Source organism: Geospiza fortis, unplaced genomic scaffold (assembly GCF_000277835.1).
Source record: "Geospiza fortis unplaced genomic scaffold, GeoFor_1.0 scaffold172, whole genome shotgun sequence".
Taxonomy (NCBI): domain Eukaryota; kingdom Metazoa; phylum Chordata; class Aves; order Passeriformes; family Thraupidae; genus Geospiza; species Geospiza fortis.
This window is the reverse complement of record NW_005054309.1, coordinates 2,689,763-2,710,044: the sequence shown is the minus strand read 5'-3', so window position 1 is coordinate 2,710,044 and position 20,282 is coordinate 2,689,763. Positions and strand designations below refer to the sequence as shown.

The 20,282-nt window shown below is 38.2% G+C and overlaps 2 protein-coding genes across 2 annotated transcripts in view; one reads left to right on the top strand and one right to left on the bottom strand.

The window, feature by feature from the left end:
- The window catches only part of PSMD1 (proteasome 26S subunit, non-ATPase 1), a 66,989-nt gene that overhangs the window by 25,093 nt on the left and 21,614 nt on the right, over nucleotides 1-20,282 (bottom strand). The gene's annotated exons all lie outside the window — the stretch shown is intronic.
- HTR2B (5-hydroxytryptamine receptor 2B) lies at nucleotides 3,720-14,720 on the top strand. The gene is made up of 3 exons (XM_005418970.3): nucleotides 3,720-5,257; nucleotides 11,330-11,530; nucleotides 13,592-14,720. Exons 1-3 carry the CDS (start codon nucleotides 4,948-4,950, stop codon nucleotides 14,470-14,472), a joined length of 1,392 nt encoding a protein of 463 aa, XP_005419027.1. The 5' UTR covers nucleotides 3,720-4,947; the 3' UTR covers nucleotides 14,473-14,720.

Sequence of the window (20,282 nt, the reverse complement as noted above, 5' to 3'; positions counted from 1 at the left end):
AAAAGCCAACATCATAACTAGCTTGAACTTCGTTCTGTTACCAGGAAACTAAATGAATAAAGAAGCCAAAAATCTCAAGAAGTTTCTTCCATGGGACTTCAACAGTGTGGTCAGCTACAGTTTTGTTTCCACCCTACATCACGATCAGTTTTGCTGTTGTGATAAATGGGCTGCAGATGAAGGACTTCCTCCAAGTTTGGTTTGTTTCAGAAGTCAAACAAAATCATAAAGAAAAATAAAGATGCAGCAAGACAGCAATAAGAGATTCTCAGCAAAACATAACAGCTGGCATTTTATTAGTTTTACTCACCAACTGGTCACTCTTGAAACCTCTGCAAGAAACAAACACCCTACACTATGGATTTTGAATCTTCCCAGAAACTAGAACCAGTGAAAACACAGAGGAGCTGCCTGACTCCAGCCCAACTGCCTTAGCCTCAATTCTGAACTCCTTTCTGGTGCTGTTATTTCTTTCATATATATAAGGACATATATAAAAAAAAATAAATGCCATATTCTCTCCATAAAAAGCTGAAACTTAGCTTGTAAGTAGCCTAGAATTTCTGAGAAACCAAAGATAATTTTGAATTCTTCATTACTTCCAAAGAGAGATGAAAGAAAACCTTTCTTAAGCCTTCAGTGCAAAAATTAACAGTATGAAAACCAGGATGTTGATTGTTAGCACAGACTAATACAAGAAAAGCCCGCCCAGGTCAACCGGACACAGAAGGTGGTCAGATTCCTTCTGGTGTTGACCTAAACTGTTTTTTTTCTGAAAGTCTTTACAATTGCAACATCTGCAGATATTGTATTTCTCATTAGGCTTTGCCTTCAAGAGCCCTATTGGGCTACTGAAAGTTGAGGATCACAGTGAGCTACATTGGCTCTTAACAATCCACTGTAATCTGTTTTCCCCAGGAGGCATGCAACAAGATAAACTAAAAGCTCAGACTGCCATAACTTGGAGCACATTCCACTTCAAGTGTCTTAGATCACAGACCAGTTAAAACCCCATCCTTTGAGTAGCTTATCTCCAATCCTGTAAGCTGCACTCTTCAAGGTTAATGCATTACTGCCATTTTTCTTTATATTTCAGCAATTTTTAAACATGAAATTATATATATGTAAATATATGGTAGCATCAGTAAGTAAAGATACAGAATACTGAAAAAAACCATCACACTGGTCTCATGATTGAGACTAAAAATGGAAGCATCTGAAGCATCATTAACAAGCACTTATATTTTAGTCTAAATATTTAAGGACTATACAACTCATTGAAAAATGAAACATCAGAGAATTGAAGAACAATGTCAAATATATCTTCCAAAGTCCTCATTAAGTGTCCTCAGTCATATTTCAAAAGATTCTAAATATTTATAACTTTTTTAAACTATTGGTCATGAATTAATCATTTTATACAGAACTATTTCCACAAGTTGTTTTAGTGGTGCAGTGGCAATTAAAAAAAATAAAAAAAGCTTAACAGAAGTTTCATTTCATCCATGAATGAGTTAACGAAGGAGAAATGCAGAAATTAACTACACAGTTTGTGGTCATTTCTGAAGGAGAGGATGTGCAACAGAAAGGGAAATATATAGAAAACAGAAAACTTGCAGAGAAAAATGCAACAAACTGATATATTCAGTGTAGACTAAACATTCAGTCTCTCTCTCTGGACAAAAATGATCCCAGCTATTCCCAAACCAGGAATTTCCTGCAACTGTCTCATGTACAGCACAGCAAGTGAACTTAAATTATATGTACTGACTGAACAGCACTCACCAGAGACAGCTCATATCTGATGGGGACATGGCTCTATAAAATCACACTGGCAGCTTGAAAACAGAAGTAACAGCAAGGGGTGGGAAATAAAAATAGTATCTATTTTTGGTTCAAATATTCAGTTTACAGTGGACCAGGAGTGGGGTCTAGCAAGATTTAAGGTTAACCATCATTAACACATCTGGACACAGGGGCAGGACAGTGGCCTGCACAAAAACCCTGGCCAGAAAATACAGCGAAGAACCTGCTGCAGGTCTGTAATGGATATAAAGCAGGATGTGTTTCTCAATTGATTCAAACCTGGTAAAGTTCAGAAAACATCATAAAGGGCAGGTATGTTTTTCATTTCTCTGAAATTAAACAATGCACCAGAGAGGTAAAAATGCTTGCAAGCCAATCTACCACTAAACTTGTATCATCTTCCGCAAGTTCCTAAGATAATTGGTTTTATATGTATTTTAAGAATAATTTCCTTTTCAATTAGATATAAATGTATTCATTAGCTTTCATCAGAACAATCTGCAGTAAAAACTTCAAGTACAGCTAGATTAATGTCAGGATATCCTTCAAGATTTTTAAAATTTAAACCAGAACTTGATTAGACATAGTGGAGCTTAAGAAAAACTGAATCCAAATGCCCATTAGACAAGTAAGGTATTGCCCTGTCTCAGTTTCCACTTTTTATTTGTTTTCATGTGCTCTGCTCTCTCAGTACTGTCAGTGGTGATAATAGGGAGGTGGCCAGATAAGGAAACTCTATTACAATAGCTGGCTTTATTTTTGTAATGTATATTTTACTGATTAATAAAAAAATCAACTCTCAGTTGTAAATAAATCTTATTGACTGTTTCCTTTAAACAGGAAAAGTAAGGAACAAGTAAAAGCTACTGAAAATTCTATTGTATGATCTGAATATACTAAGTATTTCTGTTAATTTCTGACAGCAGTCCTCTCTCTTTGGCCCCACATTACCTGCATTCCAGAAACATTTTTTTTTCTTTTTTAAAGAAATATGAATTGATGCACAGTTCACTGAGGACCTGATTTCCAGCTCAAGGCTGGTAAGCACTAGCAATTCATGGAATGTAATAGCTGGTGTCATACAGAGTTTCAAACCATGATCTCACGGTCTCTTCTGGCCTTTACTCAAGGACTTATTACCCAATTTTGCAGCTAATGTCCTTGGAAGTGAACTCTATTTCCATTTTAATGCAGAACTATAAGATGACGCTGAGGCTATACACCCATCTGACTGGAAGTTGGAAGGTAACAAAAGAGAACACTCAGGATAATAAAAAGCAGCTGCAGAAGGAAAGTTTTAAAGTAATAGTGCACACACTTAAAGTAACTGTGCTAGACAATACTTTTATAAAGTTAGGCAAGAAAAAACCTGGAGTTTTTGCAGGGCTGCAGAACTTTTTAGGGTTAACTGTGCTTCCATCCAGAAAGCAAGTGAGCAAGAGAGCCCAGAGAGCGAGCAGCAGACAGACAGACAGACAGACACACTACGGTGCACAGAGACAGAATGCTGTAGTGTGAAGGGTCATTTCCAGGACCTGCACATCCTGATCCAGCTCCAGGGAGCACACACTCTAGTGCTGGAGCAGTGAATCAATTAACCCTCTCTGTCTCATTTCCAAACCCCCCACCCACTCCCTTCCCTGCTTTCCAAACACTGGAGCTGGATACACTGGAAGGAGTCACTCAAGGAACAAGGGTAGCAGCAAACTGCGAGCTTTGCTTGTGAACAAAGAGAGAACTGCACACAGACTCTGCTGATCATCTCAGCAGAATCAGCAAAGAATGGAAGTTAAAGAACAGCAAAAGCGAACACAATCTTATTTCTATCCTTTTTTACACGTGGTAAGAATTATTCTTCCCTTCCATTTCAGAGTTGGAGAAAATACCTGAATGAGAAGAAACACAGTTTTCCCAAAATAGAAAATCTTAATCTTCGTGATAGAAGAAATGTGCTAAAAAAAAAGCACACTAAGAGACAAGCTTCAGAAATATTATAGAAGCCAAAAGCAAATGAACAACTTGTTTTCCAGAAAGTAGTGAAAAATCTCAACTTCCACCATATGATGAAAAAGAAAATTATAAAGGATCTTCCTGGATGCAAAGTTAACTCTACTAAAATGCAAGAGAAAGAGGTAAGGCTTTCTTCACCTGAAAACTGCAACACATGAAATCTTCTCAGTAACTGAGCATTTGTTCAGCCTAATGTGGGGACAGCTGTTTGAGTCTCTGCTTGAAGGGGGAAATGCAAGCCTTAAGTCTTTAGCAGGGTTGACAGAGACAGAGAAAGACAGGAGAGAACGGGCTGTGCTTAATAAAAGCCTTGCTCAGATTACAAAAACAAGCATTTTACTCACCCCGACCCCTTCAAGTAAGGAGTAAATTTAGATGTCTCAGTTCGATAAATCTCTATGGTCCCCTTGAGACTGTCAGCAGTGTTTTATTGTCTGCAGCTTCCTGACCCTCACCTGATAAATTAGGAAGTGCTGAGATTAAAACGGAAACCTCATACACAATTTCTGAAGATATTTTTGGGGTTACCCTCTGAGGAGAAATAGGATTCTTAATAAGGGGAAATATGGGAACTGCTGTCTGCCTACGCACATGCTGCTGGAGACGAGACACTCGGGAGAGGAGGAGTTGCACATACACAACTCGAGCATCTGCCTCTGCATCAGTTTGTACTCAGAAGGAGCAAATCTACATAGACTGCACCTAAAGGGAATTGTTTTGCATTCAGATTCATCTATCACTCTTTACTGCTGCAGAAAAAAAAAAAAAAAGGAAGCTAATGCACTGCTTATTTTTGACAGCTACTGATTTTTTCCTTTTAGTCTTCTGAAATCTGAACATTGCTATAAAGGGGAGACCAGACCCCTGAACCTCACCGACCAGAGATGGACACAAGACAGGACTTGCATTTTTAAAACTCTTTTGCGCCCAGCAAGGCACAGAATAAAAGAAGTGGATACCAGCTTGGACATGGTTACAGTACCTCGAAATAGCAGATGACCAGTTCACTATACTGACCATGCTGGCCTATCTTCAGGACCATCCTGGACCAGAGAGGAACAGAGAACTCTTACATCGTACGCAACTCCTGCGCAAAAGACAGCCCCTGAAGACATTCCTCTGCGCACAAAAATGTCCCATCCTTTACACTCCTTGAACGGACCTGGAGCTGGCAATGGATCTCTGTCGCCTCTCTCAGTAACAGGAGCACCCAAGCAGGACTACCAAAGTGAGGAACAAGGAAACAAAGTGCACTGGGCAGCACTGCTGATCCTCCTGCTGATAATCCCCACCATCGGGGGGAACATACTTGTCATTCTGGCGGTGTCCCTGGAGAAGAAGTTGCAATATGCTACCAACTACTTTCTGACGTCCTTGGCGGTGGCAGATTTGCTCGTGGGTCTGTTTGTGATGCCAATTGCCCTTCTCATGATATTATTTGGTAAGCGCAGCATGTTTGTTTCATCAGGTTTGCATATGGGGTACAATTCTGGGAGGTCTAATTTAAATAGAAAAGTTGTTTGCTTTCCAGCATTACAATTTTAAAAATCACTTGGACGAGGGATGCTAAATCTTCTCTTCCTCTCACCTTAATACAGCTTAATGTCTTTATGGGAAGTACAACAATGTGGATATTCTTTCCTTTGAAACAAACCATCCAAAAATCATGCAAGACTTAAAAATATTCAAATATGAGCTGAAGCACAGGGAATTACATTTTGTACAGTATAATATATTTTTAACAACATAGCACAATGCTGGTATTTGCTGTATCATATTACACTAATTGCAGACACAGTATTCTCTTAAAAAAACTTGAAATCAAGGCTAGATATCTGTTTAGTACACTGAACGGGTTTTGAACTGTCTATGAGTAACGCACCTGATTTTATCTGAGTATCGACTCCATGAGCAGTCATATATTTACATGGTCAGTCAGAGCTGGTCCCTGGCACTATCAGTGATGACAAACTTTATCAGCACTGCTTTCAGAGAAACTGATTTCCTCCCACCCTGGGGAAAGCCACAGGTTCATAAGACATCACAAGTAAATCATCTGTCAAGCCAAGGAAGCCTCAATCCAAGTACCTAATGTTTGAGATAAGCATTTGTCATTTAGTCTGCTTCATATGAAATAAAATAGGTCTTTTTCACTTGAACAAACATTGGATGTGACATTTTCTTTCTCATTAGTCCTTACAGAACAAGCATGATTTTTCCACAGCCTCTCACATACAGCTTTATTTCTGATACTGCTTCTGACAACTAATTAGAGGCAACTCCATGGGAAAGTCTGTCTCTTGTACTGTTAAATTTTCTTTAAGAATACATTTTAAATTGTTTATTTTCATATCATAAAAGGAAAAAAATCAGTGAGACAGGTTTTTAAAGAAACTTAATGATTTATAGAATTACCTTTAAGGTACACTGGGTCCTAAGACAGGCTTCAGGAGTTCATTTTTCCTAGGTCAGACTCTAAGAGTTGCCTGAGCAACAAGCAAACACAATCAAACTATATTTCAGAAAGGCCATCATTAGTTTCTGTACAGAAAACTGGTATCACTTTATTAACCAATGTGTTTATTCATTCATTAAATACCTTGAGAATTTCTGTGTGTTACGAACTTCTATTCCCTAAACAGAATTGTGAACAGGAGGTCAGAATTCAGTGTTGAGATCATAGAACAGGGATTTTTTTTCCCCAAAGCAATAGTTTCTAAAAAGAAAACTGAATGTACGTAACTGAGACAGTGATTTCTAACTCAAAAAAAAATCAGCCACTTATAGAAAACATTGGTATGTCATGAATGTGCACGTGAGTGGGAGGCAAGAAGCAGATATGCATTTCCATACCTACACATGGATGCTGTAACTGTTTAGTGCCTGCCACAGGTCTCATTACTAACAACAATTAAGTTACTAGCCATAAAAAGTACTAGTGTTTACTAGCAATCAATATAAAGGAAAGGCAAATCCTGGATTTTGTGGAGTAGGTTTTTGGTAGTGGTAGAGTTCTCTTGTTTTGGATTTTATTATTATTTTAATTCTGCTAGACTAACAAATCTTTCCTTTATAACTTCATAAGGACTCCATTGCTCCTTAATCTCTCAATTAATCCACTGCTAAACCCTGGTTACAGCAGTTTAAAGCATGCTAGGAATCTTAATTCAAAAGTCAAACAAAAATGTCTTTCATGGTGCAGGAAATTTACCAGAAAGTAGTAAAATCAATTATAATTGATTAAGACCACAACCTGCCTTCCACACAGCAGTGGTTAAAACTGAAATTTCTTGCACACAAGTCTCTCTTCGGCAGCCAACCAGAAAAACTGCTTTGCCTCTTCACCAACTGGGAGAAGATGCTGAGGTGTTTATAGAAGTTCAAAGCATGAGCAAAACATGAGGAGTTACTGGAATGAAGACAGAACAGACATGAAATACATAACAAGTCTAAATCTTGAAGCTACATTAGCCAGACAACTATGTGAACAAAGAAGTCATTGACAGCCAGACAGCAAACTAAATCCAGCCTCCTGGCACCTCCACACAGGAATGTTTCCATAATAATGAAAGAGCTGGGTGCAGCTTCTAGATACAGAGTACAAATATTATGCTTCTGATTTGGGACTGATATCTAATTATGTGGAGATGATTTGAAGGAAAAGGTGTGAACAGAAGTGCAGTCACATTAAGATCCTGACTGTACAAACTAATGTGTCACAGGGTCTTCAAAATCAAAATCTGCTACAGGCATTGGCTCCACACCCTGACAGAACATTCACAAAAAAATCTTCAGAAATTGACTGTATCTATAATAAAGAGCTGCCCCCTTTAAAACTAAGTAAATAAATGAATCTGTAAACTCACTTGCAGGTGTATGCCATGAGCAGCACTTTATTTATTCTCAGCAGAGCAACCAAAATGTACTCTGGTACAAGCATACACAACAATTTTAATGTAGGAGTGTGAGTGTCAGAACACATAAACATTTCATAGCTTTTACAGCTTGCTAAATATTTCTCATTTCTTAAAAAAAAAGAGGGCCCACTAGGAGATAACTGCATTCTCTGAAATCTAGCTTTCCAAAGAGTTACCCAAATTTCTAACATTCAGCACTACTGAAATTCAGTGAATAGTGAAATTAGCAAACAAACTTGAGAGATTCTCCCATTTGCAAAGCCTGCAGCAGGAAGAAGTCTGATGTCCACAGCTTGGTGGGCAATGGGCTACTTGAAAACAACACATGTACCATTTTTAAAAATACATTCTCTCCTCCTAATAATCATCCACTTAAAATCAGAAAGCAATGCTCATTATCCTAGGTTGCAAACCATTATTTTAATCTATCGCAAGCAACCAGTCCTAATCTTCCCCCATTACTGACGATAACCACAACAAATTTTCCCTTCTTGCTTGTGCAAACTGCCAGAGAAAACTTTAATCGAGGACTACTCTCCACAATCTCAAATCTAAAGATATCAAGGGTTTATCAGAAAGTAAGCCTAATTGAAAAAAACCACTTTGATTAAAAATCGTAGAGAACAGCCCGCAGACACCAGGCCTTGGCAGCCCAGGGAGCCAAGCACACGGGGGTGAGCACTGCACATGCAAATGCAGACACACACACCAGTGTGAAAATTGAAGCTTAGGCTTAAAGGAGACGGTGACTGAAAATATCCATTTCCATCTCAGCAAAAGCATCATTATATAACAACAAGAAGGTCCTTTACAGGTAACACATTTCTGTACCCCCTAGAACAGGAGAATAAATGGTTTCCAAGTCTATTTAAAGACTTCTCTCAATCATACTATACTTGTACACAAGCTGTGCTTTCTCTTAAGCTTTCTGAAAACATTTTGGGTTACAGCAAGAGCAGCTCTTCTATACTGTACTTTGTTTTAAGGATTACACATTTCTAAGGTATTTCCTATAAATAAAGCTTTTCTTAAATAAAGATTAATCAAGGGTAGACAGTTGCAGTAAAAGTTCATTTTACTACTCTAAAGGTGCAAGACAAATTTTAAAGCATGTATTTGGTCTTATTTTGACTCAAAATACGCAAAATCTTCAAGAGTAGCACTGCTACAGTGCTGGGAGGATCTGAGGCAAGGTTTGTAGGTAGAAGGAATTTCTTTTTAACTCATACCACATGACAGCTGGAGAAACCAGACAAATTTTCAGGCAGGCATCTTTGTCAGGTAACTGAGGCATTTAAAAAAAAGGCTTAAAAATCCAATCCCTGTTAGCTCCCAAGAAAATTGGGAGTGGAGAATCTCTACCCTGTAAATGCTCCGGTCTGCTTCCACAATGTAGATCCATAGTAGGAGAATCAGAACAGTCCAAACTGAGCATGACCTGCTGATGTCTTTGTAACACTACTTGGCAGGACATACTCATTTTACATTCTGAATTATAAAGCAGGACAGCAACCAAGCAGGTCACCATCAAATTCAAGGGTCAGAGATGCTTTCTGAGCCATGAAAGGAAATTAATATTCCATTATTTCCCTAATCCTAAATAAATAGAATAAGCCAACAGTGATAGCACCACCTTCACCAGTAAAGCACAAGAACTCAGCCCAGAGCATTGCCTCAAACAATGGACACAGCTTCTAGCTTCCATTTGTAGATGTAACCAACAAATCAAAGTAACTTATAGCAAAATACACCACAGAATGAATCCTAGAAAACTGTGTGACTCTTCTTCTGGACTTTAAAGTATCAGTTTTGTGATATTTGTTTCATTTAAATAATAACCATAATCTTCAGTTCTTATCAGTTATTGCATTTAAAGTTTACTTTGATTTTGTTGGATAAAAACCAGCATCTTGTACACACAAATACAGCAGAAGATAATGCTCTAATCACGAATGTGATAACCTGCTGCCTTCTGCACCCAGTACAAAAATAGACAAAAATAAAGAAAATGGAAAGCTTTCTCTATTCAGTTGCACTTGGCAACTCACAAAAGCTCTTAAAAGTTAAATGTACAAGACTGCTTTGTATCAGATCAGTGTTTAAATGTATCTTTATTTCAAAGAAGCAAAAGGGCCTTTTGTTGCAAAATATTTTCTTCCACAAACAGTAAATTAACTAAAAAAGGAAAGACTTCTTACACTGGGATTCTCCAGAACTCAAAGCAGTTATAATCCAGGGAATGGCATGCGAGTACTATGCAAAAGAAGTATTAGCTGTTCACTTGAAATCCAGCTGTGTTATCTGCCATCCTTAAAGTTGTAGAACGCACTTTCTATTGTTCATGTTTTACCTGAACTAATCCCTCATTACAAAGTCAAAAGAAGCTGTCAATTTTCTGGAGTGAGCAAAAACATTTCAAGCCCATCAAATCAGTTACTTCTTTTAACTGGGTTTTTTTTTAATTACAGCTGGCTACATAAGCCACAATACATTTTGGTTTTTCTTTTTAAAGGAAATCTGTTTCAGAAATGCATGGTACCTTACAGCCAGCTAAAAGTCTAGGCATGAAAACTAAAGATGAGTAAATGTTTCATAATTTACTAGTTACAACTTTCTCATACCTGCCTGATAGACTAAGCTTCTTGAAGCATAATTTCAATGATAGAATCTATTTTAGGAAATAATTATGGCAGATACTAAAATTTTCTGGTTAATAAATTGAAAGCAGACTGCCTCTTCCCCTTCTGCCTCACTGCCTATGTCACCCTCACCTGGAGTCCTCTGCTTTGGGGATGGCTGAGGTTCAGTTCAGGGCTCCATCCATCCATTCTCTTTGTTTAACACAGAAGGTTTCCCAGCATAGGTAAGAGTGCAGACAAGTACTTGCTATGTTTGTCTTCATAAAATTTTCCATCCACTGGAGTTTATAATTCAAGTCAAAGCAGCACCGTTATCATCTCCATCTATCAGTCACGTTACGAAAAAATGTTTTAAATCTCAAATGGCTGCAATGTTACTACAGTGATAAGACTGAACATTACAAAAGTCCAGCTCATTTTGTAATCTCAGCACACAGGTCTATTTATGCTGACCAAGGAAATTAAAACAAATCTGATTTACTAGAAATGCAATTTTTTTCCCCTAATCGTCATTCAACAAAGAATTGATTTCCCTGGCAATACTAATAATGTACTTACTGATTGAGTACAGCAGAATTCTCTAAGGGAGGAAAATACATTTAGTAGATCAACTTCTACCATGAGAAACAGCTGAAAATAATCATTTAACAGTAGGCTCACAAGAACCAAACAGTCACGGTCCATTTTTAATAAACTTTTAAATCCAGAGTCCTTGCCACAAAAAGACAAAAAGACAGGGAAAGGTTTATAGCACACAAGTAGCCTGATGAATATGATGGCAACAACCATGCCAGTTAGGAGCTAATTACAATATAAGACAGAACCCATCTGAGGCAGTGACAAAGCTCAGTTCCTGTAGTACTATGAACTTTTCAAACATACTGATGCCACAGGAAAATGACACACTGAAAGTTCTCAAAAAGCTTAGATTCTAATTAGTTTTTTCTTCTCTTTCAGACAATACCTGGCCTTTACCAACTGCCTTGTGTCCTATCTGGCTGTTCCTTGATGTCCTCTTTTCCACAGCTTCCATCATGCACCTCTGTGCCATCTCCCTGGACCGCTACATTGCCATAAAAAAGCCAATCCAGGCCAGCCAGTACAATTCATGGGCTACAACAATCATCAAAATCATCGTGGTTTGGCTCATTTCAATAGGTATGTGGGACCTGGAGACTGGAAAAGGAACACAGAAGCTTTTCATGTCCAAAACAATAGGTGAAATGTGGGGAAAATGGAAAATTTGGCCAAGTACTAGTGATTGGAGGACCGTAACACTCAGGCTGGTCGAAGTCCACCTCTTGGATCATACATAGCTACATCATAAAAATTTGCCTGAACCACTGCTCCTTATTAGGTTCACCAGAAAGGCCAAGGATTTTGAGTCAGAGTATTAATCATCACTCCTCTTCATGGTCCTGAAAGCTCAGAAATGAGAAAATAATATCTGCATGCACAGTATTAGTATGCAGATCATGCATGCACATCTCCTGGGAAAACAAGATTTCGTGTTCCTGTGGTGCTATATTTTGTCCCAAACACAACTTTAAGACTTGGACAGATGTTGGTAAAATTTCACATAAAGGAAGTACAAAAGGGTCAATTATTTATAGCAAAGATATGAATCAGTGGCTGGTAACATCCAGGCTAACACTGAAGGCTGAGACAGCATACAGAAAGGCTAATGTCTAACAAAAAAACCCCCAAACAATCAAAACAACAAACCTTGAACAGTTTAAATGAAGAAGTTTATACCAACATACAAACTTCTAAGGTATCAGTGTCTCTGTCATGTGCATGTGGCATGTCATCTATCTTTAATGCTTAAAAAATGAATCTGTTAAATGAGCTAAGGAAGTGAAAACATGTAATTCAAATAATTTAATACATACTTCAGACAGCCTTAGTGCTGTATGCTCTGTGTGCAAGACCAAACAAAATTATTCTGGATTATGAAGGCCAGAGATGCATAGGAGAATGGGTACAGCCACCTTCTTGGCTAAAGCAAACCCCAAATTTCTGAGTTGAAAAAAATTCTGGAAGAGCTGTGATGATAGCATCTTTTCTCCTATCTATATTCTATCACCAACTCCCCACTCCTCCCAAAAAAAAAAACTTAGCATGACAAGACACTCACAAGTTGACCTTTTAATGTGTGATTTATTGCCATTAAACAGCACTGTACTTTTCAATTTCTTTTTATCTAACATAAAACTACTCTGCAGTTGAGCTAGGTTCTCCAAATCAAAGGTTAATTTGGTTCAATCTTTATTTTAAATGCTTTTTGTATCTGAAGGTGTGCTTCTAATTAAGAAAGGGATCAAGTTGCTGAAAGGTAACCCATTTTGCTCTTGCTGCTTTAAACCTACTTCAGTAAGCCGAGTAGCAGAGGAATACAGTAAATCCCTATATCTCATTAAGTGGTATCAGAAAACTGCACAAATCACCTTCACCAGACAGCAAGGAACCTGTTGTTTTTGCTGTAATGTCAGACTGCTGGCAAATGAAGTGCTGACTGTAATTTAGTGGTTATAAAAAATTCATTTAAAAGACAAGACTGTTAACGTTTTTTTTAAACGAGTGGTGAATTACAGAGCTAGCCAGCCTCATTTAAACACTCTTAAATATGCAGGAGACTTTAAACAACAAATCCATCTCAAACACACACTGCATAATTCTGGCAACTATTTTGCTACTTGTATATATGAAAGAGTCGAGCAGGGTGAAAAAAATCAGCTGTCTGTGTCCAGTCACTTGATGTGGTTAATAGAAGAGGGAAAGACAAGATTTATGTATTTACAAAACTGCCCTTCAAAAAGTGCAAAGGTTACCCTGGGGAAGAGAAAAAAAAAGGGGGAGATGGCATTAGGGAAACATATTTCACTGGAGGAAAAGCCATACTAATTCTAATAACCAGAGTCAAAGCAATTCATGTGTTTTACACTTGAAAAGTTGGCAACTTCATACTGCTTCCTCAATCTCTATGAGTTAGGCCCAATCTCCTTAGAAAGGGCACTCTGTTAAAGCTCAGCCTGCCAAGTCTTACAAAGTACTGTTTGCCCAATTACCCATGTGATGCTCTCCACACTTCACGTTGTGTTCCTGTGCCTGCTCCAGAGCTCAGGAATTACCTTTCTTTAGAAACCCCGAGGCTTCAGGCTCAGTGAAGCGATTGCAAGCGATTACCCTCTGCTGAAGCACTTGTTTTTTCTCCTACAGGCATTGCAATTCCAGTCCCTATCAGAGGCATTGAGGATGGAAATGGCACCTCTACAAACATCACGTGTTTCCTGACGCCTGATCGTTTTCATTACTTCATTCTGTACGGATCAGTGGCTTCCTTCTTCATTCCCCTCGCTATCATGATCGTCACTTATTTACTGACAATCCAAGTGCTGCGCAAAAAGGCCTATTTGATCAACAAGCCGCCTCAGCGCTTCACCTGGTCAACAGTGTCCACAGTTTTTCAGCGTGACACAACACCTGCCTCCTCACCAGAAAAGGTGGCCATGCTAAATGGCTCCAGAAAGGACCAGACTTTGTCCAGTGACATGCCTATCGGCAGGACATCCACCATTGGGAGGAAGTCCATGCAAACGATAACCAATGAACAAAGGGCGTCAAAAGTTCTGGGGATTGTGTTTTTTCTTTTCTTGCTGATGTGGTGCCCATTCTTCATAACAAACATCAGCTCAGTTCTGTGCAACTCCTGCAACAAGGAGGTTTTTCAAAAGCTTTTGGAGATATTTGTTTGGATAGGGTATGTATCCTCAGGAGTGAACCCTCTTGTATATACACTCTTCAACAAAACATTTAGGGAGGCTTTCAGCAGATACATCACTTGCAACTATCGGACCACAAAGCCTATCAAGGCCCTTCGGCAGCGCTCCAGCAGGATCTCTTTCAGAAACTCTGTAGCAGAAAATTCCAAGCTCTTTGTCATGAATGGGATGAGAAATGGGATTAACCCCATTATGTACCAGAGCCCAATGAGGCTGAGGAGCTCACCCATCCAAGCATCATCGGCCATTTCGCTGGATACGTTGCTGCTCACCAAGAATGAGGTTGATAAAACAGAAGAACAAGTCAGCTATGTATAGTGGAATGGCAGCCATGCCCCTACAGCATTACTGTATGTATTATTCTAGATAACTGCACTGTAAGAGGGTATAAATACTATTGTTTTCTGTTATTTATGCAAGCAATATCTTATAAATTTATATTAATTCCTCTCCTTCAAAGTCTCCTCTACTTTAACCCCAACCCCATGGTGGCAACCACAACTTCATTCCATGACAAATGACTCATGCAGAACTGTAGCCTAAGGAAGAGGGAAATAAATAAAAGCTAAATCAGTTTAAGTATCTGACTTCAGTTCTCATCACCTTCAGTCTCTTCAAAGCACATCTTTATAAGAAAACCGTTTCTGTACAAACACTACACTAACATTTGCTCTGCCAAGAAGACAAAACTTTGTAGGTTGATGCTCTACAATGGAAGCAGCAGAGGGATACAAGCTCACTGGTTTCAATTTAAATGTCTGCAAACAGAGCAGCACACAAGCTCACCGCGTTCCCTCCTACAGATACATTCCTCTGCTGAGACTGAGTATCCACATAGGAGCTTTCCTTGTTCTCTAAGGGTGTGTAAAACACAAGCAGAATCACTTGCTCTAGAGACCAATGTACAAGCCCATTCCACAAGGCACAATTAAAAATTCCATGTATGGAAATTATCCCTTTACTGTAGGGATGGGCAGAATTTCACCCACTTGAATTTCATCTCCATTACATATGCATAAGCTCAGTGTTGCCAGATTATTCACTGAAAACTGCCCTTTTTTCTTTTCATACAAAGGAAATGAATTTTTTAATCAAAATAACACAACACACAATCAATGATCATAAGAAAAGCAGGATACACAATGCCTGGAACATCCCAATAATTTATATGACAAGCTTCCTTTTCAATGACCATGGAAACTTCAGTGAAAGCCTCCCCTCATCCAATGCAGTTCACAGAAGCAGAGAAATCACAGACAGAGCAGCTACTTCACAAGAAAACAAGAGCAAATATTTAAGAGACAGCAGAGACAACAGTACTGGCTGCACCTGAATATATTCACAGTTTAGCTGAGCTCAAAATTATTTAATTGGACTAATGGCCAATTACAGGTCCCAATTTGCACTCTCTCAAACATGGTCAAGACTTTAGTATGAGCACAAAATTAATAGCAAAAATTGGTCCTCACAATCCATAAAAGCTACCAGAGTCTATTATTTGGGAAATCAGAAACTTCTGACAGTTCCAGACTCTTTGGGAAAAGAAATCTGATTTCCCCAAAGTACCAGAGTTCTTACATCAAGCAGCCAGCTCACCATTTTTTCCATAGTTTCCATTTACAGTAAAATTTTCAGCTTGGGCTTTGTTTTCATTTTTAATATTTTCAGCATTCTTCAGTTACACTAAAATTATGTACAGCAAAAGGCTTAGGTTTTTTTCATCTGCAGAACAGAAAGTACTAAAGCTAACATGTCCCTCCAAACTTTATTTATATATATTTAATTTAAAACATATGCAAGTTCAAAACAGAGCTTACTGTAACAACTGCCAGAGATTTTCAGGCGAAAGCATTAAAAATACATCTGTGGTACTTGCAGTAAGTTGTCTTCTTCCCAATTTTGGTGATAATCACTAGCCACTTAAATCAGAGTAAATTCTAACTGCTCTCCCTCCTCTTCACTTAATCAAAATTTGTTTAGGAGGATGCTGTAGTTAAGAGCCAGAATGGATGGAGTGTGATAGCTGTAAAAGACACCTTCATGAGCAGTAACACCAAAAGGCAACCACCATTCCTGAGGGGTTATTGTCCAGCAGTCAGAAAGCAACAAGCTGTCATCTTTGGAAACTCTCTTGATACTTAAATAAATCCATATTAATTAAACAAAAAAAAAAGTTCATATAGCAGGCAGCTATCACCTACTTTGAGCAGCAACTTATATTTTCCCTTTCCAGCAGAAACATCACAGCTGGCTCACAGCACATAGAAAAACTGAGAGGAAACTCAGCTCTTTTCTGTCTGACCCTGTTCTTGTATAGCTGTCAAATCTGCAATCTGTCTTACACGAGGAGTAATTTGCCCTAAATGTCCCACAGAGAAAGATTCCAAGGCTTCTTTGCAATCAGTGTTTAGACCTCCACCAACAGGAAATCATCCTTGAAAAAGTCTCACCCAGCAGAGATGAATTTTCTCAAGTCAGTATACAGGTTTCTCAGTTTTAGTAACTGTAAATAGAAGCTCATCATGTTCCAGTTACTGAGTTCAGTCAGCAACAACAAACCTCAATCTAAAGAACTACTGACTAATAAAAAATCCAGTCTTTCTACAGGCAAAGAAAATTTCTCCATAGACAGAAACACATCAGCCAAGAAAGCATGCACATTCCATGCTTCCACTTTCCAAGTGGAAAACATTCCACTTTACATGCTAAGTGCAAGAAGACATTGCTCAGAGCTTGTCTGCTTACAAAGCAAACAAGCTGAGAATTCAGGTAACAGCCTTGGAAAGCAGGACAGAGCAAGAAAAAAAATGAAGATTCAGAACTATGAAGTAAGAAAACATAATGGACAGTGGAGTTCTTGTTTTAGCAACTGTAGCTACAAGAACAGCTCTGAACAAAGACATCACCTTCATTAGTAAGACATAATGGAAGAGTCACTGCAAGCTCCTGAAAGAAAGCACCAGTTTGTTGTATGGTAACTACAGACAACACTGCTCTTATGGCATCAACAAGCACAACAGGAGCCTCAGGACTACATCCATGAGTACTGCCTTTAGGTAACACAAATTTATAAAATTTATGAAATATACTTTTATATGCTGTCTGCAAAGAGAAAGTATTTTCATAGTATTATAGTATTTTACAGCTTTTTTCATAAAGATAGCAGTACAATAACTGATAATGCTTTGCAGACATTTGGCTGTAGAAAACAAGACGCTTTTACAGAAGGAAGGGGTTATGCACTTTCCCCTTAATACACACAAATTAAAAAACGGATTCCTTTCTCTGGAGCAAAATGCTGCAAGTTCTTTCCTAACCTGACCCACACCAAATCAGCCACCTGGCCAGCTCTAAAGTCTCAATACAGTAATAACTCCAAGTTATTACTGTAGAGAGGCAATAAAATAACAAAATAATAAAGTCCATAAAATAATAACTTAGAGATACCTAGTCCAACTTTTCTCATTATCACAAAGATCTTTATATGGCATATTTAATTTCTTTTTAAACTACTGAAAAGCAAGATAAGTCAAAGCTTATCTGCAACACCCAAGCACTATGGGAAGAACATTTTAGAAGAACAATGGACAAGTATGGTGGTTGTTTTGTTGTTTAATTATTTAAAATACATTAGGAGACATTCAGTCAATGTTCTGTCTGCCTATCTAATTAAAAATTACAGTACAGACATGCACATAAGGACTCAGCAGTCTTGCAGAGAGGAAAATAATGGAGTTCGAAGCCTAACAGAATAAGTGTCTTGAAATGCAAATAAAGGTATTACTTTACAAAAAACTAAACAAAACAGCCACAAAATACACATGAAACAGACAAAGCCAGAAAAGTCAACCAAAAAATATCCCAACCTTTAATTCATTCAGAAACAGAGAAGGAAGAAATTCAGCTAATCCCAGCTATGATGTAAAATGCCTTTTGTGAAGTCAGTCCTAAACCATCTATAAGCTGCAGGCTTTTAGCTGTCAGGAAACCTACAGGCAGCTAGAAAAACATACTATTCCGTTATCTTATATCCTATAAGTATAAAACTCTTCCTGACTGTATCACACTAGGCCATACTAGCATCAATGTTCAAATGCAAATACAGTTAAAATCAAGTGTTAAGCACAAGGCACTGAGAAGAGAGGCTGATGCTACAAGCTGATGCTGTATCACCTGCACACAAGAGGCACATAGGAATTTTTTATAGTGTTTTACAGAAAGTGCTGCTTTTCTACACCATTTCCATACTGTGGAAACATCCACATCACTGCAAGCTGGTAAAAGAAAACAAAAACCTAACTCCCCTGAATCTTTTTCTAGGCTGCAGTATGTAACATCAGACTTAAAAAGCAAAGCAGTGTAAGCAGAGTAAACATGGTAAAGGCACGCTGAACAACCTGGGACATTGGAACCCAGAGAGGCAGAACATTGCCAGAGCTCTTCTGGCTTTTTACCTTGCAAGCTGGAGCCAAGAGTCCCAGAGTTCTGGCCAGTTCTCAGCACTGAGTTAATATTACCACGAAGCTTTAGACTTTTTTCTTCACATTGATAAAGATGCCTATGTACAACTGCTCAGAAGCCCTCCTTTGTTTCACTTCCCCTTTGGCTCTCTAGGCAACCATTAACATGGCAAAAACAACAGGCAGGAGAGACATAACTTCCATCATTTTGTCTTTGGCATAACAACATGGTGTTTACTATCAGTGTCCAGTCCCATGAGAAACAATGTTTTCTCCAGTGGAAAAGGAAGATGTTTACCCTGCAGAGGAGAGGAAGACCTTTCATTTTACAATGGGAAGCTAGGTACAAAAATAGGAAAGATGGCTTGCTAAAAATGTCCATTTTTTAATAATTCATGTCAACCCTATTTATCAAGTCACAGCTACAGTTCCTTGCATCCAGGTATTCAGGTCCTTTCCAACCTCTGAAAAGCAATATCACACTCTTAAAAATTAAGAGCTTTTTACTCTCTAAAGAATCCTCTTTATAAATGCTCTACACAGGTAATGGCAAATCATTTTCAAATTCATTAAACCCTGCACAACTTCAGTGAAAGTCTAAGGCTTCTTCTGATTATAGTAAGATTTCTGCTAGTATTTCTTTGAAAGGGGCCTTCATTCTTCTCTACCAGGAAGACTGAATATGACAAGATAAAATGTGTTGGATTGTAAACAAAACCCTTTTAATCTTTCCTATGCAAGAATTAACAAGCAGATACATTTCACTAAATTCCTCTTCACAATTAAAACATTGAAAAAGTCACTGGTGCAGATCACATTAGGGTGACTGTCAGCCTCACACTCAATTACCCAGATCATCTGCTATCTGCCTTCTGGATAAAGGTAGGTTAGAAGATATAAAGAAAACAAACTGTCCCAGTCTTCCTGGAATAAAATCCAAGCATCTGATCTGTTTGCCTTATAACAAATATATAGCCTTAAAATACCAAAGGCTATGTAAACACAAAGCATACAAAAGCAGGAAACATTACTATTTCACTTGCATCATCCTAAAATGAAAAATTGAACAGAAGCCATGCAGAGTTCTTCATGTTTGGGTAGCCTACACTTATCATCTGAGACTACATCTTCCCTTTGGGACTCTCTAGAGGCTGCATTGTTCCCTCTCCAGCCCTCAGCCTTTTCTCAACAGTATTGCATGAAGATAAAAGCAGCATCCTACAACTCAAGTCCCACTTCCCCAAGAGTCTCATTCCTCTGGATTTAACAACTGCTATGAGAGCATTAAACGTTTTTAGTTCATGCTTGCGAGCACTGTTCCATCCCACACTGAAGCTTTCTACCAGTCAGATTTCTTCTATCCATAAAACATCTATCTCCTCATTTTGTACATAAAGTGTTTAGATACTCTGCAGCACTGCTCTAACAATGTAAAAATAAGGCTGGCTACATAATCCAATCACATCTCACTCTGCAATACCAACAAAGAATTCATGATCTAAAGTGGTAAAAATTATGATAAAAGTAAGTCTTTCAATTTTTAAAATGCATAACACTTTATATTGATCATGTTTTCCATTGCATCATAATAATTTTAAAAAGCTGACCGAAAATTACAGGTGATTTAAATGCTGTTTCCAACAACCATAAATATTTTATAAACCACTT